Source organism: Chamaea fasciata, unplaced genomic scaffold (genome assembly GCF_029207755.1).
Source record: "Chamaea fasciata isolate MVZ Bird 193981 ecotype frontalis unplaced genomic scaffold, bChaFas1.0.hap1 SCAF_27, whole genome shotgun sequence".
Taxonomy (NCBI): Eukaryota; Metazoa; Chordata; class Aves; order Passeriformes; family Sylviidae; genus Chamaea; species Chamaea fasciata.
Window position 1 is genome coordinate 5369324 of NW_027094112.1, and position 26897 is coordinate 5396220.

A 26897-nucleotide genomic window follows, 5' to 3' on the forward strand; every position below is an offset into this window, starting at 1 on the left:
AGCCTGTCCCCAGTCCCCCAGCCTGTCCCCAGTCCCCAATCCTGTCCCCATGTCCCCCCAATCCTGTCCCCAGTCCCCAATCCTGTCCCCATGTCCCCAATCCTGTCCCCATGTCCCCCAATCCTGTCCCCAGTCCCCAATCCTGTCCCCATGTCCCCCAATCCTGTCCCCATGTCCCCCCAGTCCTGTCCCCAGTCCCCAATCCTGTCCCCAATCCTGTCCCCATGTCCCCATCCTGTCCCCACGTCCTCCCGCGTTACCCCCGTGTCCCCCCAGTTTGTCCCCCCATCCTGTCCCTGTGCCCCTCGCAGCTCTGTCCCCGTGTCCCCCCGCTCCGGTCGCTGTGTCCCCTCAGTTCTGTCCCCGTGTCCCCTGCTCCCCCCGCCCGGGCCCCCCCCCCAGCCCCGGGTGTCCCCCGGTGTCCCCACAGGACCCCGATTTCCCTCCTGTCCCCCTCGGTCCCCGCTGGGGGTGCGGCACATCCCATGACAGTGTCACAGGGGGCGGCGGGAGGGGACACAGTGACAGGGCCCGGCCCGGGGGGGGACACTGCAGCCCCCCCGCTGTATTTTGGGGCGGTTTTGGGGGGATTTTTTTCTTCCCACCGGGTGCCTGAGGGCGAGAGGGGCAGACCCGACCCCCGTGGCCGTGTTGGGGGTCCCTGCCCTGCGGGGGGGGGGGGGACACACAGGGGACACCCCTGGTCCCCAGTGCGGGAGGCGCAGCAGGACCCTGCAGGTGTGCGATTGTCCCCTCCCCGTGTCACCCGAGGCAGCTCCGGCCCTTTGTGCGTGACGAGGAGTGACGCGCCACGGGGGGCGGCCCCCCACGACCACCCCCTCCCCTCCCCTTCCCTTTCCGCCGCTGCCATCGTGTCCCCCTCCCGGTCCCCACGGCTGCCACCCCGCGCTGTCCCAGCTCGTGTCACTGTCCCCACGCAGTGCGCACACGCGTGTTCCCGTCTCGCTGGTGGCCACGCCCTGGTGTCCCCAAGTGTCACCGCCACCCCGCCAACCCTGAGCGGGACAAGCCCGCCCTGGGGACACCTCAGGGCCCCTGCGGGGGACACGGCAGCCCCTGGGCAGGGCCCTGGTGACAGGAGGTGGCGGTGGCAGGGTGGGACCCTGGGTGGGACCCCCCCTGGGACCCCCCCGAGGCCCCCCCGGCCCCGCTGTCCCCGTCACTCAGCGCTGGCCGCGCTGCCGGGGACATGGAGGGCCCCGCGCTGCTCCGGCTCTGGGCGCTGGCAGGCGAGTGACAGCCCTGTCACCCCCCGGGGGACACGGCCGGGCCCGGGGGACCCCCGGCACCAGGGGAGGGTTGGGGGGACCCGCAGTGGGGGGGCGCAGGGGGGGCAAGAGGGGGAGGACAGGGGAGGACGGGGCTGGGACGTGACAGAGCTAAAAAAAGCCACCCTGTCCCTTGTCCTCTGTCCCCTATCCCTTGTCCCTTGTTCCCTGTCTCCTGGCCCCTGTCCCCAGTCCCCTGTCGCGGGTGGCGGCGGGTTCTGGGACAGGGTGGGGGACAATGAGTGGGATTTGTGTGTGGCGGTCGGGGTGAGGGGAGGTGCTGGGCCCACCCTGTCCCTGTCTCAGCCCTGTCCCTGTCCCAGCCCTGATCCCATCCTGTCCCTGTCCCTGTCCCTGTCCCCGTCCCCGTCCCTGTCCCTGTCCCCATCCTCTCCTTAACACCCTCCCGCCCTGCCTGGGGACACCTGGCACTGCGGGGACACCTCCCTGTCCCTCTGAGTGTCCCCAGGGGTCCGTGGGCGCCTCTGGCTCGTCCCGGGGGCTCCGGGCGCGGGGGAAGCTGAGGCAGGGAGGGGCCGGCGCCGGCTCCAGCCCCGTGTGTGGCCGCAGCGCTGGCCCTGGGGGTGGCCCGGGCCGCTGTCCCCGAGCACCGCGTGCTCCCCGAGCTCCGCGTGTCCGCCGAGACCGGCGCCGTGTTCGTGCACGAGCTGGAGCGGGAGCCGTTCCTGGAGGCCTTCGCCGGGAGAGAGGAGGATGATGGTGAGGGCCGGGATGGGGGCCGGGGGTGGTGAAAGGGTGGGCGGGCACTGGCCAGGGGTCCCCACCGAGGTCACCCCAGCTGGGCTGTCTGTCTGTCCGTCTGTCTGTCTGTCCGTCCCCCCCTCCACCCTCCACCCATCCCCAGCACAGCCCTGGGGGTCTCTCCGTGACGGGTCCCCCCTATTTGGGGTCCCAAAGGTGGGGTCACCACCCCCCCAAGGACAATCCCCACTCCCGTGTGGGGCCCAGGCCGGGTTTCCCAGGCTGGGGGTGGCACAGCCGCGTGCTGTCCCCACCCCCCGGTGTCCCCCCAGCCCCGGTGACCTTCCGTGCCCACCTGTGGGACCACCCGGACCTGCCGCGGTGGCTGCGGTTCGTGCAGCGGGACGGGGGCCAGCCCGGCTTCCTGTACGGCTGCCCGCTGGCCGCGGAGCTGGGCACGCACCGCCTGCAGGTACGGCCCCCCCGCGGCTTTTGGGGCGCCCCCAGAGCGGGGCCGGCCCACCCCAGGTGTCCCCCTCGTGTCCCCCCCCTCCCCTCAGGTGCTGGCCTACAACCGCCGCACCTTCGCCACCGTGTCCCAGAGCCTCGTCATCAGCGTCACCCCCGCCCCAGGTACGGCCCGAGCGCCCCCCCCAAAAAAAACCCCGGGACGGCCCAAGGGGGTCCCCAAATGGGGAGGGGGCTCCAGGGGAGGAAGGGTTGGGGGATAGAGCTGTAGGGAACCTCAAAGGAAAGGAGGTGGGGGTCCCCAAATGGGGAGGGGGCTCCAGGGGAGGAAGGGTTGGGGAGCAGAGCTGTAGGGATCCCCAAAGGAAAGGGACTGGGGGGGTTCTGTGCCCCCAATATGGGGAGGGGGGCTCCAGGGGAGGAAGGATTGGGGGGCAGAGATGCAGGGAACCCCAAAGGAAAGGGGTGGAGGTCCCCAAATGGGGAGGGGGCTCCAGGGGAGGAAGGGCCGGGGGGTCCCAGCTCAGGGTGACCCCCAAAAAGGGAGAGCCGGAGGCACAAAGAGACGCCCCAAAATCGGGGCAGAGCGATGAGGGGCCGGTCCGGTGTGGGGGACCCCCACCCCGAGCCCCCCAGCGGTGATTTCCCGCCCTGCGCCCCCTCCCCAGGGCGGGGGGCGGGCGGGGGGACCCCCCAGCCCCGGGGCCGAGCGCTGGGCGCCGCCCCTGCCCCGCTCCATCAATGGCGCCCCTTGTTCTCCCTCCTGCCGGGGGGCAGAGCCGCTGGGACCCCCGAAGCCCCCCCACGCGGAGCGTGTCACCTGTCCCCGCAGGTGGGGACGCCCCGTTCCGGGCCGAGTTCGTGGTGGGGGACAGGAACGTGGAGGAGCTGCTGCCGGAGGCGGCGCGGGAGCTGTTCCTGCGGGGCTCGGCCGGCGTGTGGGGCCGCGGGGACCTGCACGTCATCAATGTCACCTCGGCCCTGGACCGCGGCGGCCGCGTCCCGCTGCCCATCGAGGGGCGCAGGGAGGGGTACGGGCGGCGCGGGGGGGGGCTCCCCGAGGGGGTTTTGGGGTCACCTCCCACCGGTGTGCCCCGAAGTGAAGGGTGGAGGTGGACACGGGGGGGTCTTCTCATGGTGGGTGGGTTTGGGGTCACCTGTCCTGCAGGTGGGATGCCACAGCCCCTTCTCACGGTGTGTTTTGGGGTCACCCCTCAGGGTCTATGTCCAGGTGGGCTCCCACAGCCCCTCACTGTGGGTTTTGGGGTCACCCGCAAGGTCTATGTCCTGGTGGGATCTCAGGGTGTATTTTGGGGTCACCCGCAGGGTCTATGTCCTGGTGGGATCTCAGGGTGTATTTTGGGGTCACCCGCAGGGTCTGTGTCCTGGTGGGCTCCCACAGCCCCTCTCACTGTGGGTTTTGGGGTCACCCGCAGGGTCTATGTCCTGGTGGGCTCCCCCAGCCCCTCACGGTGTATTTTGGGGTCACCCGCAGGGTCTGTGTCCTGGTGGGCTCCCCCAGCCCCTCTCACGGTGTATTTTGGGGTCACCCGCAGGGTCTATGTCCTGGTGGGCTCCCCCAGCCCCTCTCAGGGTGTATTTTGGGGTCACCCGCAGGGTCTATGTCCTGGTGGGCTCCCCCAGCCCCTCTCACGGTGTATTTTGGGGTCACCCGGAGGGTCTATGTCCTGGTGGGCTCCCCCAGCCCCTCACGGTGTATTTTGGGGTCACCCGCAGGGTCTATGTCCTGGTGGGCTCCCCCAGCCCCTCACGGTGTATTTTGGGGTCACCCGCAGGGTCTATGTCCTGGTGGGCTCCCCCAGCCCCTCTCACGGTGTATTTTGGGGTCACTCGCAGGGTCTATGTCCTGGTGGGCTCCCCCAGCCCCTCTCACTGTGGGTTTTGGGGTCATCCGCAGGGTCTATGTCCTGGTGGGCTCCCACAGCCCCTTCTCGCCGTGCCTGCTGGCCGCCGTGTCCCCGCAGAGCCGCTCCCGCTGTCACCGGGGCCAGCGCCCTCTCGCCTCCTGCTACGACACTTTCGCCCCGCACTTCTCCATCCGCTGGTGCAACCTGACGCTGGTGAGCCCCCCCCGGAGCCCCCCGGAGCCCCCCAAACCCCTCCTGACCCCCCCTTTTCCCCGCAGCAAGAGGTCCGGCCCGGCCCCACGGCTCCGGGGCCGGTGTGGGGGTCGGGGGTGCTGGAGGAGGGGGCGGGTTTCGAGCCCCCCAGCGCGGCCGCCCCCCGGGATGTGCTGCCCGCCTTCCTGGTGACGCTGCTGGTGCCGCTGGCCGTGGCCGCGCTGCTGTGCCTGCTGCTGGGACACCTCATGTGCTGCCGCAGGGAGGGACTGTGAGTCGGGGGGCTGTGTCCTACGGAGGGGGGGGTCTCCCCCAACCGGGCCCGGGGGTCCCTTCCCCGGGTGTCGTGATCCCGGGACAACCGGGGGTCCCTTCCCTGGTTCCTTTGTGACCCCCCCAGAACAACCGGGACTCCTCCCGCCCTGCCAGGGCACGGAGACCTCGGCCCGAGGGTCCCTTCTCTGGTCCTTGTGACCCCCCAGAACAATCGGGGGTCCCATCCTTGGTCCTTGTGACCCCCCAGAACAACCGGGGCTCCCCCCACCCCGTCCCCGAGACAACCGGGGGTCCCTTCCCCGGCCCTTGTGACCCCCCAGAATGACCTGGGGGTGGTGAGATCCTTTCTCATCATAATGATCGGGGTTGGTTGTGTTTTTTTTTTTTTTTCCTTTTTTCTTCTGTTTTGTAGGGAAAAACGGGACCTGCAGACGTCTGAGTGAGTGCTGGGGGGGGCTGGGGGGGGGCTGGGGGCTGGTTTTGGGGGCCTGTTTTGATAGGAACCCCAATAACGGGACAGGAGCCCCAATGACGGGACAGGAGCCCCAATGACGGGACAGGAACCCCAATGATGGGATAGGAACCCCAATAACGGGACAGGGACCCAGTAACCGTACAGGAACCCCAGTAACCGTACAGGGACCCCACTAACGGGACAGGAACCCCAGTAACGGGACAGGAACGCCAATAGTGGGATAAGAACCCCAATACCAGGACAGGGACCCCACTAACGGGACAGGAACCCCAGTAACGGGACAGGAACCCCAGTAACCGTAGAGGAACCCCACTAACAGGACAAGAACCCCCCAGCGGGTTCCCGGCGGGGTTGTGGCGGCGCTGACCCCGGCTGTCCCCGCAGCCTGCAGCTGTTCCACCACAGCTCCATCGCGGGGGACACGCGGGAGCTGCGGGCCATGGCCGGCAGCCGGGACGTGCGGCGGCCGCTCTCCACGCTGCCCATGTTCGCCGTGCGCCCGGGGCAGCGCCGCGACCCCGCGGGCAGCGCCCCGCTGCTGCCGCGCTGAGCGGGGGACAGCCGGGGACAGCCGGGGACAGCGCCGGAAGGGGCGCCCCATGGCTTTTGGGGGGGTCCTGGTGGCTTTTGGGGGGGTCCCGGTGGTTTTTGGGGGGTCCTGGTGGCTTTTGGGGGGGTCCTGGTGGCTTTTGGGGGGTCCTGGTGGCTTTTGGGGGGGTCCCGGTGGCTTTCGGGGGGTCCTGGTGGCTTTCGAGGGGTCCTGGTGGCTTTTGGGGGGAGTCCCGGGGGCTTTCGGGGGGTCCTGGTGGCTTTTGAGGGGCCCCGCTGGCTTTTGGGGGGGGTCCCGGTGGCTTTTGGGGGTATTCCCGATGGCTTTTGTGGGGTTCCCACTGCTTTTGTGGGGTCCCATGGCTTTTGTGGGGTCCCATGGCTTTTGGGGGGGTCCCTATGGCTTTTGTGGGGTCTCCATGGCTTTTGGGGGGTCCCGGTGGCTTTTGGAGGGTCCCGGTGGCTTTTGGGAGGTCCCCATGGCTTTTGGGGGGTCCCGGTGGCTTTCGGGGGGACAAAACCCCGGCAGCAGGAAGGAGGAGTTGCCGCCCCCCCGGTTCGGAGTGTCCCCCCCGCTTTGGGGTGAGTTTTGGGGCATAAATCGACTCTTGGTGAGGAATTGAGGCTTTGCTGTTTTATTGAGGGGGTGGGTTTGGGGGTGCTCGACCAAGACCACCCCCCCCGGTCAAAACTCGCAGCGCCCCAGATAAGGGCTGGGACGGCTCCGAGTGACCCCCCCAGCCCTGTGGGGGGAGAGGGGAGCGGGATGGGGACAAAGGGGGGGTCACACTCCCAGAACCCCACGATGACCCCCCAAAAACCCCCTGAGCTCACCTGAGGGTGTCCGTGTCCGGCTGGGGAGCCCCCCAAAACTCTCCGTGCGCTCTGCTCAGAGCCGGGCACCCCCCCCGGCCCCGGGGGCGCCCCCGGCCCAGCCCCGCGGAAGAAAGAGGCTCATTGAGAGCCCCCCCGGCGGCGGGGGGGAGAGGAGGGAGAACAAGGGGCGCCATTGATGGAGCGGGGCAGGGGCGGCGCCCAGCGCTCGGCCCCGGGGCTGGGGGGTCCCCCCGCCCGCCCCCCGCCCTGGGGAGGGGGCGCAGGGCGGGAAATCACCGCTGGGGGGCTCGGGGTGGGGGTCCCCCACACCGGACCGGCCCCTCATCGCTCTGCCCCGATTTTGGGGCGTCTCTTTGTGCCTCCGGCTCTCCCTTTTTGGGGGTCACCCTGAGCTGGGACCCCCCGGCCCTTCCTCCCCTGGAGCCCCCCTCCCCATCTGGGGACCCCCACCCCCTTCCTTTGGGGTTCCCTGCAGCTCTGTCCCCCCAACCCTTCCTCCCCTGGAGCCCCCTCCCCATTTGGAGACCCCCATCCCTTTCCTTTGGAGTTCCCAAAGTCTCTGTCCCCCCAACCCTTTCTCCCCTGGAGCCCCCTCCCCATTTGGGGACCCCCACCTCCTTTCCTTTGGAGTTCCCTGCAGCTCTGCCCCCCCCAGCCCATCCCAACCCTCCCGATGGGGGGTGGATCCCCCCCTTCCTTCCTCCCCCTCCTCATCCCGGGGCTGGGGGGTGGGAGAGGAGGAGGAGGAGGGAGGACGGGCCGGGAGCGGAGCGCAGAACGCGCCGGGAGCAGAGCGGGACCAGCCGGGAGCGGAGCGGGATCGGGGATGAGGAATTCCCCAAATTCGCCCACCCAGGAGCCCCCCAGCACCGCCCGGAGACCGGCGCAGAGCAGCCCGAGGTTGGTTGGATCATTTCACATGCCTTTTATTTCAGCAGTCAGAAAAAAAAAAAAATTAAATCCATTTTTTTTTCTAAAGGACGACGACAAAAAAAAAAAAAAAAAAGGAAAAAAAGGAAGAAGCCGCCCCCCTCCAACCCCCAGCCCCCCGAAACCGCTTTAAAATTATTAATTCCTTAATTAATTAACTATAATACATGATACAGAGTAGGTACAAAGCCTGGGGGAAAGCCAGAGCTGGGCCTGGCAAAGGGAGTGGGTTCGATGGATGGAGGGATGGATGGATGGATGGATGGATGGATGGATGGATGATGAATGGAGGGAGGAAAAAGCTGCTGGAAGGTGAGAGCGGAGCTGAAATTCCGCCTGCTCAACCTGGAAATTCGATTTATTCTTTTCCCCCTCGGGATTTTTTTTCTTTGTGCCTCTCGCTGTGCGGGGTTTGCTCGTGGGGTGATGGAGATGAGGGGGGGTGAGGGGGGGAATAGCACCTTTGGAAAATTCCCGAGTGGAGCTGAGCAGCAAAAAAAAACCAACAAAAAAAGGAGGGAAATAAACCACGAAACAGAGGGGAATTCAAACAGACCAAGCTGAGAGATCTTTGGAGGTCGTAGCACCAGGCGGTCCCGGGCCTGAGCGCTCCGGGGCCAAAATTAAAGAGAATATTTTAAAAACAATAATTAAAAAAACAAACAAACAAACCCAAAACACACAAAAACCAGGATTAAAAAAAAAAAAAATCCTGAGGGAAAGAAACCTCCAAAGGAAAATTAAAATAAAGAGAACAACAGAGCAACCAAAGAAGGGGGGGGGAAGAAAAGGGGGGAGGGGGAAAATTAGCACCTTTGCTCTGAACCTGGCAGGAAAGTCCCGGCACGGCTGGAAAGCTCCGAACGAAGCTAAAAACAAAACCAAAAAACAACGAAACACAAAAAGAACCCCGAAATTCCGAGTGGAAAGGACGATGAGACACCCCGAGAGTGGTGAGGTAGCCGTCCCCACAGGGCCGTCAGCGCAGCTGCTCTTCTTTGGGACTGAACTGGGTTTTTGCTGCCTGGATGAAAATAAAAAGAACGAACAAGAGACAACCAACGAAACGACAGGAGAAAAGGAAAAAAAAGCCATGGTAAAAAATAACCAGGAGGAAAGGAAATCGAGAGAAATCAAAATCAGCATTGTCCAAATGAAAAGTAAGGAGGAGAGGGGAGACAAAGAGGGAAAACGAGGGGGGAAAAGCGAATTGGAGCCAGGAGTTCAACACCTTCCTCGCAGCAAAAATTGGAATTCTAATGAGATGCAAGAAGCGAAGGGGCTGGCGGGGAGGGGGCCCGGGGGGCTCGGGGACCCTTTGGGGGGAGCTGAGCTTTGCCATCTCCAGGGCTGAGGAATGAGGGCGGGGGGCAAGCAAGCGATCCCACTTCCTGGTGATTTTGTTTGAAAAAGTCATTTATTTGGGGTTTGTTTTTTTTTTTTTGGAGGGGGGGGTTGAACGCTTCTTTTTTTTTTTTTTCTTTTTTTTTTTTTTCCTTGGGAAAAGGTTTTTTTTTTCTGAGGTTTTTTTTTCTCTCTCTCTCTTACAGCAACGCAACCGGAGCTGTTGTTGTTTCAGAGACGCTGGCGGATAGAAACCGACACGAATTCAAAAAACAAAAAAAAAACAAAAAAAAAAAGTCCATGTGAAATTTTCTCCTTTTTTTTTTTTTTTTTTTTTTGGCTGTTTTTTTTTTTATGAAATTTTTTTTTTATTATTATTATTATTTTTATCATTATTATTACTCTCTCCTGTCACCGCATCCTGAGTGGGGAGGGGGGGGAGTTACAAGAAGCAGACGGGGCCGATGTCGATGCCGAATTCCTGGTCCGGAGCGCCGACGTCCATAGGAGCCAAATCGATGATGGGCAGGCGCGAGGTCTTCGTCGTCTTGTACTCGATGACTGTCTTGCCCCAGGCGCCCGTGTGACTCTGCGGGGACACCAGGGTCACCTCCCGTCCCCACCGAGCGTCCCCGGCCCCCGTGACCCCGCGGTACCCACCGTGCAGCCGTCCTCGGTGACGCCGTAGGTGAAGCGGCTGTTGCCCTCGGCGCGGATCTCGATCTCGTTGGCGCCCTGCAGCAGCAGCGCTTTCTTCAGGTTGCCGCTGGCCTGCTCCATGTAGGCCACGCTGTTCTTGCAGTGGTAGGTGACGTTCTGCGACGCCTCGGTGGCCATGAGGCGCAGGAAGGTCAGCTGGATGGCCACGTCGGCCGGGTCGGAGCCCTCGCCGCCGTACTCGAACTGCGGGGGGGGGACACGGGGGGGTCACTGCTGGCTGGGGCTGTGCCCTGATGTCCCTTGATTGTCCCCTGCTGTTCTCAGCGGTCCCCTGACATCCCCCTCTGTTCCCTCATCGTCCCCTGCCACCCCCAGCTGTCCCCTGCCATCCCCTGATTGTCCCCCACTGTCCTCTGCCATCCCCTGCTATCCCCTGATTATCCCCTGCTGTCCCCCACTGTCCCCTGCCATCCTCTGCTGTCCCCCACTGTCCCCTGATAGTCCCCTGCTGTCCCCTGATTGTCCCCCGCTGTCCCCTGCTCTTCCCCACTGTCCCCTGATTGTCTCCCACTGTCCCCTGCCATCCCCACTGTCCCCTGATTGTCCCCCGCTGTCCCCTGCCATCCCCACTGTCCCCTGATTGTCCCCCACTGTCCCCTGCCACCCCCGCTGTCCCCTAATTGTCCCCAGGCTCACCTGGAAGCCGTCACTCATGGTCTCGCCGAACCAGACGTGTTTCTTCTCCTTGGGGTTCTTGCTGAGGTACCAGCTCTTGCGGGCGATGGAGGCGCGGGTCGGGTACACGCACGTCTCGCCCGTCTCCAGGTTGCAGAAGACCTTGATGGCGTCCAGGTTGCAGCCTTGGTTGGGGTCGATCCAGTACTCGCCTGAGGGGACAGGGACAGCGTCAGGGACAGGGACGGGAGAGGGGGAAGGACGGGCATGGGGAGGAGGGACAGCCAGGAGGGAACAGGGGAGGGACAGCCAGGAGGGATGAAGGATGAAGCTGAGGAACAGCCCCAGGGCGTGGAGAATGGAACTGAGGAGCAGCCAGAGGGATGGAGGTTAGGAGGAGAACCCAGGAGGGAACAGGTGAGGAGCAGCCAGAGGGATGGAACAGGTGAAGAAGAACCAGGGGGGTGGAGGTAAGGAGGAGAACTCGGGAGGGAACAGGTGAGGGAAAGCCAGGAGGGATGAAGGCTGAGGGTGAGGAATAGCCCCAGGGGATGGAGAACAAATGGAGCCGGGGAGCAGAGGATGGAGGGGTGGGGGGCTGAGGGATGAAGGACAGGAGATGCTGAGGAGGAAGGGAGGAAGGAGGAAGGTGAGGAGCAGCCGTGGGAGGTGAGGAAGGCAAGGAGGGAGCTGGGGGCAGAGCGAGGAGCAGGAGGAGAGGAAGGAGAGGGACAGGAGGGGATGGAGGATGGAGAGGAGAGCAGACAGGGAGGACAGGACAGAGGGGAGGCCAAACCGGGCGGCAGAAGAAGAAGAAGGACAGAGGTGAGCAGCAGCAGCAGCAGAGGAGACAGAGACCGGGGCAGAGCCCCGAGGGGCCGGCGGGGATGACACCCACCGCTCTTCCAGTCGCCGTGGCACATCTTGAGGTCGCGGCAGGTGCGGGCCGGGTTCTTGCGGGTGCCCTCGGGGCTGCGGATGTTCTCGATCTGCTGGCTCAGGCTCTTGAGGGTGGTGTCCACCTCCAGGTCGCGGTCTCTCATCACGTTGGCGTCGTCGGCGCGGTAGTAGCGGCCGCCGTCGTGCGCCTTCTCCTGGGGCGGCTGGGGCAGGAAGCTGAAGTCGAAGCCGCCGCTGGGAGGGCCGGGGGGACCGGGGGGCCCGGGGGGGCCGGGGGGACCCTGCGGGGAGACAGGAGGAGGATGAGGATGGTGGCGGAGGAGCGGGCGCCGAAGGCGAGAGGCTCGGGCAGGGAGGAAGGCTCGGCACGTACGACGGGACCGACGTCTCCGGTGCGGCCGCGGGGCCCGGGGGGGCCGATGGGGCCGGGCAGCCCGTTCAGACCGTCCTTGCCGGCGGCGCCGGCGGAGCCGGGAGGACCCTGCGGGACGCGGGAGAGAAGCGTGAGCGCGGGGATGTCCCCTCCAGCCGCGAGCCGAGTCCCCACGGGACGCCCGAGGGGCGTCCCCCCCGCCGCCCCCCCACAGCCGTGGCCGGATGTCGCAGCTCGTCCCGGGACTCACTCGGGGACCGGCGGGACCAGAAGCACCAGAAGGACCTTGTTCACCAGGAGAGCCCTGTGACAGTCGAGGGGGAGGAAGGAGAGGCGACATCAGAGGTGACATCAGCGTGTCATGCTGCCTCCTCCAGGGCGCGGGGCCACCGACACCCGCCGGGACTTACGGGAGGACCAGGAGGGCCCTGGAGACCGGAGAAGCCTCTGTGACCCTTCATGCCTCTGTCACCCTGTTCACCGGCTTCACCTTTGTCACCGCGGGGACCTTGGGGACCCTGCAGGAGGAGGAGGAGGAGGAAGATGAGTTGAGCGGGGTCCTGGCCAGTCACTGTCCCCACGCCTGTGGGGACACAGAGGCACCGAGGGGGACAGAGCAGAGCGTCACTCACAGCAGGACCACGAGCACCAGCAGGACCAGGGGGGCCAGCGGGACCTTGGGGACCCTGGGACAGGAGAGAAAGGGACAGGTTAGAGCATCCTGCACCTCCTGCTGCTGCGGGCTCGGGGCAGAACCTCCCTGAGGTGTTCAGGGACCCCTGAGCAGGCTGGTGACACCCCTGTCATTGCCCTTTGCAGGGTGGTGGCACCCTGAGGGTCCTTTGCAGGGTGGTGGCACCCCTGTCATTGCCCTTTGCAGGGTGGTGGCACCTCTGTCATTGCCCTTTGCAGGGTGGTGGCACCCCTGTCATTGCCCTTTGCAGGGTGGTGGCACCCCTGTCATTGCCCTTTGCAGGGCGGTGGCACCTCTGTCACTGCCCTTTGCAGGGTGGTGGCACCTCTGCCTCCCTGGGGAAGCTCCGTGCAGCAGCAGCAGCAGCAGGGGCTGGTCCCGGGGCCAGGCCTCACAGCCGGGGCCCTTTTGGGGTCGGGGGGGCTCCGGGCAGAGCGTCACTCACCGTCTCACCGCGATCTCCGTTCTTGCCAGCAGGACCGACGGGCCCGGGGGCACCGGGGGCACCGGGAGCACCAGGGGGGCCGGCGGGGCCAGTCTCACCGCGATCGCCCTGTGAGGAGGAGGAGGAGGAAGAGGAGAGGTCAGTGTGAGCCAGCACAGCCCTGTCACCCCTCAGAGCCCCCTCAGAGCCCACTCACCTTGGGACCAGCAGCACCATCACGGCCGGGGGCACCTTCAGCACCGGGAGCGCCCTATGGGGGGGGGGGGAGAGACCCTCGTTAGGGGCGGGGGATCACCAGGGGGGTCTCACTGAGAGCCCCCCCAGCACGGGCGGTGCCCTCAGCACGGGGACGGGGCTGCGCTCACCTCGCGTCCGGCTTCTCCGGGGGGTCCGGCCAGGCCGGGGGGGCCCATGGGGCCGGGGGGGGCCGCGCTCGCCGGGGGAGCCGGAGGGACCTTGTTTGCCGGGTTCACCCTGCGGGGGGACACGGCGGGGGCGTCAGGCAGCGCCAGACACCCACCCCGGGCGGGGCGGGGTGGGGGGACAGAGCCTGCGGTGGCCAGGAGCCCCCCGGTACTCACGGAGGGGCCGGGCAGCCCGGGGAAGCCTCTCTCGCCTCTCTGTCCGGGGAGACCGACAACACCGCGCTGGCCGGCGATACCTTGGGGTCCGGGAGTGCCGGGGGCGCCCTGCGGGGACAAGCGACACCTCAGCGCCGGTGGTGACAGCAGCGTCACCCTCGCGACAGAGGGGACAGCCAGAGGGGGTCAGCGCGGGGGGCTGCGGGACTCACGATGGGGCCGTCGGCACCGGGGGCTCCCTTCTCGCCGGGGGGGCCGGGGGGCCCGGCGGGGCCCGGCTCTCCGGGGCGGCCGGCGGGGCCGGTCTCACCGCGGGGTCCTTTGCCGCCCTCCTTGCCGGCGGGGCCGGGTGGGCCGGGAAGGCCGATGTTGCCCTGGGCGGGGGGAGGCGGTGCGGTCAGGCCGGGACCCCCCCGCCGCCAGCGGAGGGGTGGCCAAGGGTGTCCCGGGGCCAAGTGGGGCAGCGCGGCCGCGTGCAGCACCGGGAGGGTGCCCAGGGCCTTCTGGCCCGTGTTCCCAGAACCCTCGAGCCCGTGTTCTCAGCATCTCCTGCTCTGTGTCCCCAGAACTTCTCTCTCCATGTCCCCAGGACCTCCTGTTTTGTGTCCTCAGGACCTCCTGTCCCATGTCCCCATCACCTCCTGTCCCATGTCCCCAGCATCTCTCTCTCCATGCTCCCAGAACCTCTCTGTCCCTTGTCCCCAGCATCTCCTGTCCTGTGTCCCCAGGACCTCCTGTTTTGTGTCCCCAGCATCTCCTGTCCCATATCCCCAACACCTCTCTCTCCATGTCCCCATAACCTCTCTCTCTGTGTCCCCAGAAACTCTCTCTCCGTGTCCCCAGCACCTCTGTCCCCTGTCCCCAGCTCCCGCCCCCACACCCCCCCAGGGGCACTCACCGAGGGGCCGGGGGGTCCAACTCTTCCAGCAGCACCAGGGAAACCAGTAGCACCCTGGCAGGGAGGAAAGCTCAGTCAGTGGGGTGGGAGCCCAAGGCCCAGGGGACAATCCCCGGCCTGGGGGTCCCTGCAGGGAGCCCCGGGGCTGGGGGTCAGGATGGAGGGCCCACCCGGGGGGCTCACTTGGGGGGGTACAAAGACAATCTCCCCCTTGCCCCCCTGCTGGATGAGCCCACCCCACCCTGGTGTCACCCCCAGACGTTTTGGGGGCGCAGGGCCGGTGGTGCCCCAGGGTGTGTGGGGGGAGCAGAGCCCGAGTTAAAGCCCCTCGGGGCTGTTCACACCCGGGGGTGTCCCCAGGCCCCCCCAGACCCCCCGAATTCCCCACGAGACCGGTACTTACAGGGGGTCCAGCGCTTCCGCGAGCACCTTTGGGACCGGGAGCACCAACAGCACCCTGGGCGGGAGGAGGAAGAGGAGGAGGAGGAGAGGGGTGAGCTGCGCCGTGGGGCCGCAGCCCGGGCCGCGGGGGGGGCTCGGGGGGGCACTCACAGCGGGTCCAGGAGCACCAGTGGGGCCGGCGGGGCCGGGGGGGCCGGCGTCACCCTTGGCTCCAGCATCCCCAGTTTCACCTTTAGCACCAGGCTGGCCGTCGGCGCCCTGCGGGACACGGGGCCGGGGTGAGCCCGGGGGGGGCTCCGAGACACCCTGGGGGGCACGGCGGGACCCCCGCGGCCGGGGTGGCACTTACGGGGGGGCCAGCAAATCCAGCAGGACCAGGAGGGCCGGGCTCGCCACGATCACCCTGGAGAAGAGGAGGGAACGGCGTGAGACAAGCAGGGGACGGCCACCAGGGCCACCGAGGATGGCAGGGCCGTCACCGAGGGTGGGGGACACTTACGGGAGCACCACGGGCACCAGTGGGACCAGCAGGACCGGGGGGACCGGCTTCACCCTGGAAAAGGGGAGGGGAACAAAGGAAACGGGATCAGGGCTGTGGTCAGGAGGTGGCGGCAGGTGCCTGGACACTTCTGTCCCCGTGGGATGTCCCCACCTTGTCACCAGGAGCACCAGCGGGCCCGGGGGGGCCGATGGGACCGGTCAGGCCTCGGAGACCGTCCTTGCCAGGAGCGCCATCAGCACCTTTGGGACCGGGGTCACCCTGAGGGAGGGACACAAGGGGAGGTTACAGGGACACGAGTTCACCCCTCTGTGCACCAAGACATCGCCGGGTCTTCATCCCCCTGGGACAGCCTGGGACCATCCTCCTCCTCCTCACAAGAGCTGGGATTGTCCCCAAGGGCTGGGGACAGAGGTGACACAGAGCAGCCCCTCCCCAGGACCAGCCTTGGCTCGGGGGGGGGCACACCCAGCCCCGAGGGGATGATAGGGGGGCGCAGGGATGGTGGGGAGCAGGTCACCAAGGGGGACACCGGGCTTTGGGGACACCAAGGCATTAGGGACCCCAGGGCTTTGGGGACACCAGAGTTTCCGGGACACTAGGGCTTTTGGGACAGCAAAGTTTCAGGGACACCAGAGTTTCAGGGACCCCAGGGCTTTGGGGACAGTAGAGTTTCAAGGACACTGGGGCTTTGGGGACACCAGAGTTTCAGGGACAGCAGAGTTTCAGGGACACCAGGGCTTTGGGGACACCGAGGCATTGGGGACACGTACTCTGTCACCCTTGGCGCCTGGCAGGCCGGCAGCACCACGCTCTCCGGGCATACCCTGCAGACCGGGGGGCCCTTGGTTCCCGGGGGCTCCGGGAGCACCAGCATCGCCCTGGGAAAGGGGAGAAAACAGGGATTGGTGAGATCCCAGCACAGCAAACCCAGCCACCCCCCCAGCTGTGCCCCACGGGCTGGGGACAGTCCCCTGTCACCCCGCCACGTCACCCACCTTAGCACCATCGTTACCGGGAGCGCCGTTAGCACCACGAGGACCTTGGGGACCGGGGGGGCCTTGCACACCTCGTTCTCCAGGGAATCCTCTCTCGCCCTGCGGAGGGGAGGCGCGACAGGCCCCGAGGCCGTCAGTGACGTGTGGGGACACTTTGGGGTGCCGAGAGTCGAGGGGACACTGGGGGGCTCAGCTTACCCTGGCACCGGCGGGACCGGGGGCTCCGGCGTCTCCGGGAACACCCTGAGGGACACGGGGACGAGTCAGAGGGGGACAGATGGCACTGGGGACAGGCAGGGTGTCCCCAGGGCCCCCTCATTCCCTGGGCAGCGATTCCCACTGCTCCCCCTCTGCATGGAGCACCCGGGGGTGCCCTGGGGGGGCGACCCCAGCAGCAGCCCCTGGTGTGGGGGGGGGGGGGGCAATGGGGAGGGGACAGGAGTGTCCCCAGTGCCAGCACTCACCTGCTCACCGGGCTTGCCAGCCTCGCCGGGGGGGCCAGCGGGGCCGGGCAGACCCTGGGGAGGAAGAAGAGGAGCCGTGAGCCACCACAGAGGGGACAAAGGGAATGTCACCCATGCTCTGGGTGCTCTGTCCCCCCGCCGGGGAAGGGGACACCGCTCACCTGGAAGCCAGGAGCACCAGCGGGACCTTGTTCACCTCTTTCTCCAGCGGGGCCCTGGGGGACACAGGACAGGCATGGAGGGGGGCAGGTGGCTCCTGAGCCCCGTGCCCGGTGGCCAGGCATGGCCAGGCGTGGCCGGGCAGGGCCGGGGGATACTCACGGTGGGGCCGGGGGGACCTTGGGCACCGGTTTCACCATCTTTGCCAGCAGCACCCTGGGGAGGAGGGAGAGGAGGGAGCTCAGAGCGGCCCCCGCAGGGCTCTGTGCGCCCCCCCGGGCCGGGCCACGGCCACGGGATCCTTGGGAGGCCGGGAGACACCGGGGCCGCCTGCCCAGGGCCACGTCACCGCCCTGTCCCCGCTCCAGCGGCGCTGGGAGACACCGGGAGGGGATCCCAAACACCTCATCCCGGCCGGGAGCCTGCCCAGGCTGCTCGGGGCCGCTCCCACCGCATTCACACCGCACTCACACCGCATGCACATCCCATGCACACTGCACTCACACCCCAGCTATACACGTTCACACCGCATTCACACCCCATGCACACCCCGTTCACACCACAGTCACGCCCGGTTCACACTGCGTTTGCACCAGATTCACACCCGGTGCACATCCCATTCACACCCAATTCACAGACGGATGCACACCGTGTTCACATCGCACTGACACCCCATTCACACTGTACTCACACCCCTATTCACACTCCATCCACAGCCAGTTCACACTGCATTCACACCCCATTCACACCCCGTCACAGCTGCCCCGTGCCCTCCCTGGCACCCCATGCCGGGGTGACATTCGGTGTCACCCTCCCTCCGTCACCTGCCACCACAGTGACCCTCTCTGTCACCTCCCACCGCGGCCACTCTCCCCTGTCACCTCCCCCGGGCTGTCTGTGCCCCACCCCACACTCACCACGGCGCCGGGGGGTCCGGGGGCTCCTCTCTCGCCAGGTTTGCCGGGTTCGCCCTAAAACCAGAGCGGGATGAGCCCGTGCCGACCCCGGGGACGAGGGGGACAGGTCCCCTGAGGGTGACACCAGAGGGGAGGGTGGCACTCACCGCAGCACCTTTGGGACCGGGGAATCCCATCACGCCGGCCTGGCCTCGGGCTCCGGGGGGGCCGGGGGGTCCGGGGCGCCCGTCTTGGCCGGCGGGACCCTGTCGGGGGGAGGCAGCGCCCCGTTAGAGGGGCCCGTGACCAACCGGGGGACGAGGGGACACCGGCGGGGACAACTTACAGGGGGGCCGGTCTTGCCGTCGGGTCCGGGGCTGCCGGGGCTTCCAGTCAGACCCTGCGAGGAAGAGGAGGGAAGAGCAGGGGCGTGAGGAGCGCAGGGATTCCGGGAGCGTCCCGGGGCACAGAGGGCAGGACAGCCCTGTCACCGCGGTGTCACCGTGGTGTCACCAGCTCACCTTGGCGCCGGGCAGTCCGGGCTCCCCGGGGCGTCCAGCTTCACCAGGAGATCCTTTGGGGCCCACGGGGCCAGGGGAGCCGCGCTCGCCGGGGGGACCCTGGGGAGGGGGGACAGCGGTGACCCAGCTGCGGGACAGCTCGCGGGGATGGGGACAGCGGCGTGTCCCCACACGGAGCCGCTGTGCGGGCACAGGCGACAGCGACCGGAGTCCCCAGGGCCGCGCCGACAGGAATTTCCTCCCGCAGGAGGGGACGGGCACCCACCTTGGGACCAGCGATGCCATCGGCGCCAGGGAAACCACGGCTGCCAGGAGCGCCCTGAGGGGGACACGGACACGGCGGGGTCAGTGTGGGGACACGGGGACCTCGGGGGGGGGCAGGGGAGGGAGGTGACACAGCAGGAGCAGCCTGGAGGGGCTGGGGGTGCCACCACGGTGTCCCCGGACGCGCTGGACACAGGGAGGTGGGAGGAGGATGGGGATGGTGACAGGGACATGGCCGGGGTGGGGACAGGGGACAGTGACATGGCTGGGGTGGGGACAGGAACATGGCTGGGGACAGGGACATGACCAAGCTGAGGACAGGGCCATGGCAGGGATGGAGATGGGGGACATGGACATGGCAGGGATGGGGACAGGGCCATGGCCGGGGTGGGGACAGAGCCATGGCAGGGATGGGGACAGGGCCATGGCCGGGGAGGGGGGACAGGGGACATGGCAGGGATGGAGATAGGGGACAGGGCCATGGCAGGGATGGGGACAGGGGACATGGCCGGGGTGGGGACAGGGGACATGGCCGGGGAGGGGGGACAGGGGACATGGCAGGGATGGAGATAGGGGACAGGGCCATGGCAGGGATGGGGACAGGGGACAGGGCCATGGCAGGGATGGGGACAGGGGACATGGCCGGGGAGGGGGAACAGGGCCATGGCAGGAATGGGGACAGGGGACAGGGACATGGCAGGGATGGAGATGGGGGACAAGGACATGGCAGGGATGGGGACAGGGCCATGGCTGGGGGGTGACAGGGCCATGGCAGGAATGGTGACAGGGCCATGGCCGGGGTGGGGACAGGGACGCTGCTACTCACACGTTCGCCAGCAGGGCCGGGCAGCCCAGCGGGGCCGGGCTCACCGCGGGCTCCTCTCTTTCCTTCCTCGCCAGCGGGGCCGGGGGGGCCTTGGACACCGGCGGGACCCTGCGGGAGGAGGCAGAGGGATGAAGACCCCCAGGAGGGCCCAGAGCCAGCGGGGGCCGTGCCCCGGGGGACACGTCGGGGGGTCACTCACGGGTTCGCCTTTGGCACCGGTGTCACCCTTGTTTCCTGGAGCGCCGGGCTCACCCTGGAGGAGAGGGAAGAGAGAAAAGGTTTAACGCCGGGTTGAGGAGCAGAGGGACCCCCGAGCAACGTCCCCATGAGCCCTCAGCGGGGACAAGGACCATGTGCCACCCCTGTCCCGGCAGGGACCACGGGCCACCTCCGGAAGCGCCTCCGGGTGGGACCACAGCAGCTCCGGGAGCAGAGGGAAGGATGCCGGCCCAGCAGGCAGAGGAGCCCGGGGATACTCACGGTGTGAGCCCGGGGATACTCACGGTGTTACCCTTGGGGCCGGGGGCACCGCTGGGACCTTGGGGTCCGGAGGGACCGCGGGCGCCGGGGAAGCCGGGAGCGCCGGCGATGCCGGGAGCGCCCTGCAAGAGGCACGGGAGGCCGTGAGGAGGCGGCGCAGCCCTTCCTGCCGCCGCGGCCGGGGGGGGACACGGGGGACACTCACGGTGGCGCCCTTGGCACCGGGTTGGCCGTCAGCGCCGGGGTTGCCCTGCGGAGAGAGGAGGAGGAAGAGGAGGGTCACGGCGGGGCTGGCGGCACGCGAGGCCGAAGGACGGGCGGCCCGGCGATGTCACTTACAGCAGGACCGGCAGCGCCAGCAGGCCCGGGGGGACCGGGCTCACCGCGAGCACCTTGGGGACCTTCGCTGCCACGAGCTCCTTGGGGACCCGTCTCACCCTGGGGAGGGACAGGAGGAGGAGGAGGTGGAAGAGGAAGGATCAGCAGGGCTGGTTCCGTGTGCGGCTCCTTCTCACGGGGACACGGCCGGGACTCGGCTGGGGATGTCCCCACGTGTGCCACCGTCCCGGGCAGTGCCAGCCCGCGGGGACACCCCCTGCCCACCCTCCCAGAGCCCCCACCTTAGCACCGGCAGCGCCGGGGAAGCCGGGGGGACCAGCGGGACCGGTGGGACCCTAAAAGGGAGAGAGGGGGAGAGTCAGAGGGGGGGTCCCAGCCCGCAGGCGGCGCGGGGGGACCCCAGGCTGCAGAGCCCCGGCTCCCGGGGGCGATCTCCCTCCGGAGAAGGGCGGGTGGGGTCGGGATACTTACGGGGGGACCGGCAGCACCGGGAGCACCGTCATTGCCACGAGCGCCCTGCGGGAGAGGGGACACCATGAGCGACGCCCAGCGGTGGGGCGGGTGACATCCGGGGGTGGCACAGGTGACCCCCCCGTGCCCGGGCAGGGGTCTCAGCCCTGCCCATCCCAAATACTCACAGCGGGGCCGGACGGGCCAGGGCGGCCTCTCTCGCCGGGAAGACCACGGGGACCCTGGGGAGGGGACAGGACACGTTCAGGACACGTTCGGGTCACCTGGGTGGACACTTCCCCCTCTCTGAGCCTCCTCCCACCCCGCGCCCCTCCCTCCCCCCCCCGCTGCTGCCCATGGTGACGTCCCCAAGGGGTCAAAGCCCTCCTGGCCCGTCCCCTGAGGAGGAGCCGGGTCCCCATCAGGTGTCACCCCCCATCCTTGTCCCCTCCCGCCCAGAACCCCCCCGACCCCCCCGGTGCAGCACTCACCATCTGCCCGGGAGCTCCGTTCTCTCCGGGGCTGCCAGGCTCTCCCTGGGGGGGAAGGACACCGTGAGGGACCTGCTCTGCAGGGCACAGGGGACAGCGGCGACACTGCCAGGACAGGGGTGGCGCTGCCACCGCTCCTCACCTTGGGGCCGGCAGGTCCGGGCTCACCCTTGGCACCATCCAGACCACTGAAACCCTGCGAGCGGGAGAGACGGGGGGTGGGGGGGTCAGCGGGGGACCCCGGCTGAGCTCAGGGGTCCTTTGTCCCCAGAGTGTCACCAGCAGGGGAGGGGGGGACTCACTCTGTGTCCCTTCATGCCTGGCAGGCCGGCGGTTCCGGGGAGACCTCGAGCGCCCTGGGGGACACGGGGGACAATGATGGGGGTGCTGGGGGGGCTGTCCCCACACCAGAGCTCCCCAAGGTCCCCAAGGCGGGGGGACAGCTGGGGGTGTCCCCTCGTGCGTGTGTCTCACCTGGGGGCCGGGGGGACCCCGCTCTCCGGGGCGGCCAGGCTTGCCAGCTTCACCCTGAGGACAAGGACACGGCCTTGGTGGCACGTCCCCAAGCCAGGCTCACCTGGGTCGGGGCTGGCAGGGCCACCAGGCCCCAAAGTTTAGGGGGGAACCCCACGGACGGGCCACTTACGTCATCTCCGTTCTTGCCAGGGGGGCCGGCGGGACCTCGGGGACCCATGGGACCCTGGGAGAGAGGGAGGGCAGGGCTGAGGTGACATCTGTCCCCTGTCCCTCTGCCACCCGCCCCGGGCAGTGCCGTGGCCCCCAGAGCGGGGCCGGCGCGGCCAGGGCGGCGGCGTTGTCCCCGTGCCCAGGGGACACCCCCAGGTGACAGCACTCACAGAAGCGCCGGGCTCTCCGGGTTCACCAGGGGGGCCTTGGAAACCTTGGGGACCCTGTGGAGAAAAAAATAAAGGGAAAAAAGAAAATGGGTCAGAAAATGAGAAGTTTGGGCCTGGATCCCCCAGTGACAGGGCTGGTGTGTCCCACCCCCGTGTGGTGGCACCAGGATTTTGTCCCCACGTGCTTCTGTAGGTGTCAGGGAGGGTGTGACACCCTCCAGGCTGTCCCCACACCACCCAGGGGGGCCCTGGGGGCTGTTTGTCCCCAAACCCAAGTGGACAAGAAGAGGTGACACTCACGGGAGCGCCGGGAGGGCCGGGGAGACCACGGGGACCAGCTGGGCCCTGGGGGAGAACAGAAAAGGTCAGCACTGTCACCTTGTCACCCTGTCCCTGTCCCCACCCCACTGTTGGATCCACTGGCCCCACCCCCCTCCCCTGCTGTCCTCACCTCCACCCCATCACTGTCCCCACTGCCACTCCCTCACTGTCCCCATTGCCACCCCATCACTGTCCCCACTGCCACCCCCTCCCTGTCCCCATTGCCACTCCCTCCCTGTCCCCATTGCCACCCCATCACTGTCCCCATTGCCACCCCATCACTGTCCCCACTGCCACTCCCTCACTGTCCCCATTGCCACCCCATCACTGTCCCCATTGCCACCCCCTCCCTGTCCCCATTGCCACCCTCTCCCACTCCATTCCCTGTCCCCAACACCAACCACTGCCTGTCACCACTGTCACCCCATCCCCGCCCCTATTGCCCCATTACATTGGCCCTATTTCCTGTCCCCATTGCCACCCCAACACCATGTCCTCGTCCCTGTTCCCACCTCCAGCCATTCCCCACTGCCACCCCATCCCTGCCCCCAACTCTGTCTGTGTCCCAATAGCTACACATTCCCTGTCCCTATTGTCACTTCATCCCTGTCCCCATCACCAATGTGTCCCCAACTCTGTCCCTGTCCCAGGCCCCACACATTCCCTGTCCCTATTGTCACTTCATCCCTGTCCCCATCACCAATGTGTCCCCAACTTTGTCCCTGTCCCAGTCCCCACACATTCCCTGTCCCTATTGTCACTTCATCCCTGTCTCTGTTGTCGCTTCATCCCTGTCCCCATCACCAGCATGTCCCCAACTCTGTTCCTATTTCTGTCCCAGTCCCTACACATTCCCTGTCTCTGTTGTCACTCCATCCCTGTTCCTTCCATGTCCTCAACTCTGTCCCCATCCCTGTCCCCAACTCTGTCCCTGTCCCAGTCCCCACACATTCCCTGTCTCTATTGTCACTTCATCCCTGTCCCCATCACCAGCACATCCCCAGCTCTGTTCCTTTTCCTGTCCCAATCCCTACACATTCCCTGTCTCTGCTGTCACTCTATCCCTGTCCCCATCCCTGTCCCCTCCAGGCCCAACGTCCCTCCCATGTCCTGATGCTCAGTGACGTCACCAGCACGGGGAGCACTCCTGTCCCCTCGCCCAGCTTTCCCCCTCCCCTCCACCGTGCCCCTGGTGTCCCCCAGTGTCCCCCAATGTCCCCCGATGTCCCCAGGCTCACCATGGGCCCGGGCACGGCCATCCCTCCGGCCTTCTCGTCGTAGCCGTAGGACATTTGGGGAGCGAAGTTCTGCGGGACAGGGAGAGCGGGGGGTGAGGGGGGCACGGGGGTGAGGGGTCACAGGGACCCCCGGGGGGGGCTGAGCCACCAGGGACCCCCCCAGACTCACTCCGCCGAGGCCTGGGGGGCCGGGAGGGCCGGGGGGGCCGGGGAGTCCGGGCTGTCCTGGGATCCCGTCTCTGCCGGGGGGGCCGGGGAGTCCCTGCGGAGAGAACGGGATGGTCAGGCCAGGAGGGGTTGGGGTGAGGCCAGGAGGGATCGGGGTGAGCCCCAGTGGATCAGGATCAGCCCCAGAGGGACTGGGGTGAACCCCAGTAGGATTGGGTTGAGCCCCAGTGGGATTGAGGTGAGCCCAGGAGGGATTGAGATGAGCCCCAGCAGGATTGGGGTGAGTCCCAGCAGGATCAGGATCAGCCCCAGCAGGATCGGGGTGAGCCCCAGCAGGATCAGGATCAGCCCCAGCAGGATCAGGATCAGCCCCAGCAGGATCAGGATCAGCCCCAGCGGGATCGGGGTGAGCCCCAGCAGGATCAGGATCAGCCCCAGCAGGATCGGGGTGAGCCCCAGCAGGATCAGGATCAGCCCCAGCAGGATCGGGGTGAGCCCCAGCAGGATCAGGATCAGCCCCAGCGGGATTGGGGTGAGCCCCAGTGGGATCAGGATCAGCCCCAGCAGGATCGGGGTGAGCCCCAGCAGGATCAGGATCAGCCCCAGCGGGATTGCGGTGAGCCCCAGCAGGATCAGGATCAGCCCCAGCGGGATCAGGGCCCTGCAGAGCAGGGGTCCCTGAGGGGGGGCCACACCCACCCTGTCTCCTTTGGGGCCGGTGTCTCCTTTAGGACCCTGTGGGGCAGAGACAGAACAGGTTACAAAACGGGAGGCTCCACAAACGGGGTGAAATCCGTGGGGAATTCTGGGGGGCCCTTACCTCTACTCCAGCACTCTCTGGGTAGGCAGGGGAGGCTGTGGGGGGAAAGGGAGCTCAGAGCAGCTCAGCATCACCCGCCCGGGGTGGGGGGACACGGAGCCCGCCGGTCCCCGGGGATGGGGGGGACACCTCTGGGGGGGGGGGAGGGGCGTGTCGCGATACCGTCGGTGTCGGGACAGATGGGGCAGCACTCCCCGAAGGGGATTTCGGCATTGGGGCAGTCGGTGGTGTCCTCGCAGATCACGTCGTCGCACAGGATGTTGCCGCTGTCGCAGACGCAGATCTGGCACGGTTCTGGTTTCCACACGTCCTTGTCGTTGTAGGTGAGCCCATCCTGGATGCAGCTCCCGGTTTGGACTGGGACAGCGACAGCGACAGGGACAGCGACAGGGCGGCGGCGTCAGCGGGGCCGGGACGGAGCCCGCCCGGCTCTCGCCCTGCCCTCATCCCCCTCCCCGCTCCCGCAGCGCTTCTCCCTTCATCTGGTTCTCATCAGCCCAGCGCGGTGACACAGGAAAAGCTCCACAATAAACTCTTCCCACATCGGCTGGAATTTAAACAAAAAAAAAAAAAAATCCCTCCAAAAAAAAAAAAAAAAAAATAAAATCCCCGCAGCCGCTCGCTCCATCCGGCGGGGGCCAAGGCAAATAGCCCCCAAAAGGGCAGGGGGGTCCCCGGGACCCCGACGGGGCCGGGCCGGGCCGGGCTGGCCCCGGATCCGGGCTGAAATTGGATCCAGGCGGCTGCGGGACGGGGCTGGAGCGGGCCAGATGGGAGCGGGGAATGGGAGGCCGGAGAGTGGAGGCGGGCGGAGGCTGCGTGCGGAGCGAGGGGGGGAAAGGGCGAGCGGCCAGGCCCGGGGGTGGCCCCACGGTGGGGAAGGGTCCTGGCGTGGGGAGGGGGCGAGGGGCTGCGCCAGATCATGGAACAACACCCCCCCTCCCCTCCAAAAAAATTATCTTTAAAAAGACAAAGAAGTAAAAAAAGGAAAGAAAAAAAAGAAAGGCAAGGGGGAGAGAAAAAAAAAAAAGGAAAAAAATGTTAAAAAAAAAAGAAAGGCAAATGGAAAATGCAAAATTCTTCTTGGGGAACAAAAAAGGCGAAACGGGAATGGGAAAGGCAAAAGGTAGAATGGGAAATGCAGGACGGGGAATGGGAAATGCGGGATGGGCATTGTCAGTGCAAAACGCATAATCATCACAATAATAATTATAATGAAAGAATAATAATGGTTTAAAAGGCATTTAAGAAAATCACACACACAAAAAAAAAAAAAAAAAGGAGAAAATGGGGCAAAAAGCGGCGGGCGGCGGGCCCGGGGTCCCCCCGTGTCCCCCCGGCGCAGGTGGCAGCGGGGCTCGGGGCTGGTGGCGCGGGGGGTGACCCCAGGCGTGCCCCCGGCCCGCGCCTGGCAGCCCCCGCTCCCCCGGCTGCCGAAACATTTTGCTTATGAATCATCCGAGACTTTTCTAATTCTTTCCTGATGGCTTTCGCAGATCCCGGGGCTGGGCCCCCCCTTCTCCCTCCTCTCCCCCCCTCTTGTCTCTCCCGCGCTCTTTCCCCCCTTTCCTTTCCCTTCCCGGCCTCCTCCTCCTCCTCCTCCCCTTGGTCCCGGCTCCCTCTTCCCCGCCGGCTCCTCTCCGCCCTTCCTTCCCTCCCCGCTCTTGGCAGGGCGCCCCGACTCCTCACCCCCAGAGCCCCCCCCTAAACCCCTTTTCCCCCAACCCCAAATCCCCCCCCACTCCCCAGCCCGATCCTCTTCTCTTTTTTGGGATTTTTGGTTTTTCCCCCCTCATTTTTTTTTTTTTTTCCCCGCTAACTCCGCTCCTCACGCCCACCCCGAGCTCCTCCTGGCCCACCCCGGGGCAGCCGGGCCGGGGGTGGCCGGTGTCCCCCCAGGAGCCGGTGCCACCTCCCCGAGCCGCGTCCCCCCCCCGCCCCGGGGTGAGCAGCATCACCCAGCGCCCCGTTACTCACTGTCTTCCTCTCCTTGCCCGCGGGCGAGTAGGACGGTCGCTGCTATCAACAGCAGTGACCGAGAATCCACAAAGCTGAACATGTCTAAATATCAGACATGTAGACTCTTTGGGGTCTCTCTTTCTTTTTTTTTTTTTTGTTTTTGGTGGTTCTTAGCTTGGGGTCATACGGGGCCGGCGCAACCCTGGAGCTCCAAAATCCAGACCCCAGCAGAAAGTTCCTACTGCCCTTTGCCCGCTTCTCCGGCGGCCGCTTTATACCGTGCGCCGCCGCGGAGAGGTGGGACCCGCCGCCAGCAGCGGGTTTTGGACGGGCCCCTCGGCCAATCAGAGGCACCCAGCGAGTCGGGGAGCACCCCCTGTCCCCCCCCTTGTCGTCCCCCCCCCGGGCCGTGTGTCCGTGCACACGCAAACACGGGCCAGCAGCACACGCAAACACGGCCGCGCACACGCGTGTGCTCCGCGGCGGGGCCGGGGCCTGGCGGGGCCGGGATTGGGGTTTTGGTTTTGGGGTGCGGTGGTTGTGGGGTTTTTTTGGGGGGGTTTGATGG

General features: G+C 66.6%; 2 protein-coding genes and 1 long non-coding RNA gene across 3 annotated transcripts; 2 read left to right on the forward strand and 1 right to left on the reverse strand.

The window, feature by feature from the left end:
- Positions 1–1210: 1210 nt before the first annotated feature.
- On the forward strand, positions 1211–5871 carry SGCA (sarcoglycan alpha). Its single transcript, XM_066204814.1, has 9 exons — positions 1211–1250; positions 1842–2009; positions 2324–2463; positions 2552–2624; positions 3292–3490; positions 4378–4540; positions 4606–4811; positions 5229–5255; positions 5676–5871. The coding sequence occupies exons 1-9, from the start codon at positions 1211–1213 to the stop codon at positions 5839–5841; spliced, it is 1182 nt and encodes a 393-aa protein (XP_066060911.1). The 3' UTR covers positions 5842–5871.
- A 1495-nt stretch (positions 5872–7366) lies between these two features.
- LOC136301883 (uncharacterized) lies at positions 7367–9224 on the forward strand. Its single transcript, XR_010723951.1, has 3 exons — positions 7367–7577; positions 8441–8767; positions 9158–9224. It is a non-coding gene; the product is annotated as an uncharacterized lncRNA (long non-coding RNA).
- Positions 7588–26600, reverse strand: COL1A1 (collagen type I alpha 1 chain). The gene is given in 52 exon segments (XM_066205092.1): positions 7588–9540; positions 9612–9854; positions 10308–10498; positions 11185–11467; positions 11560–11667; positions 11810–11863; positions 11970–12077; positions 12192–12245; positions 12699–12806; positions 12895–12948; positions 13064–13123; positions 13125–13172; positions 13280–13387; positions 13492–13653; positions 14178–14231; positions 14581–14634; positions 14730–14837; positions 14929–14982; positions 15079–15132; positions 15232–15339; positions 15852–15959; positions 16077–16175; positions 16275–16319; positions 16541–16594; positions 16702–16755; positions 16862–16915; positions 17617–17670; positions 17763–17861; positions 17942–17995; positions 18117–18215; positions 18382–18435; positions 19207–19314; positions 19406–19459; positions 19710–19808; positions 19892–19936; positions 20026–20124; positions 20307–20360; positions 20497–20541; positions 20664–20717; positions 20967–21011; positions 21109–21162; positions 21269–21322; positions 21441–21494; positions 21613–21666; positions 21824–21877; positions 22124–22168; positions 23383–23451; positions 23552–23644; positions 24250–24285; positions 24371–24405; positions 24533–24727; positions 26348–26600. Coding segments are annotated over 52 exon segments (4362 nt in total). The 5' UTR covers positions 26430–26600; the 3' UTR covers positions 7588–9393.
- Between the last annotated feature and the right edge of the window lie 297 nt (positions 26601–26897).

Excerpts from the sequence above, each read along its gene's own strand:
- SGCA (XM_066204814.1), top strand. The coding sequence starts at position 1,211 with ATGGAGGGCCCCGCGCTGCTCCGGCTCTGGGCGCTGGCAG. Across the intron at positions 2,625-3,291 it reads CAGCGTCACCCCCGCCCCAG|GTGGGGACGCCCCGTTCCGG; the intron begins GTACGGCCCGAG and ends CTGTCCCCGCAG. Across the intron at positions 5,256-5,675 it reads CGGGACCTGCAGACGTCTGA|CCTGCAGCTGTTCCACCACA; the intron begins GTGAGTGCTGGG and ends CTGTCCCCGCAG.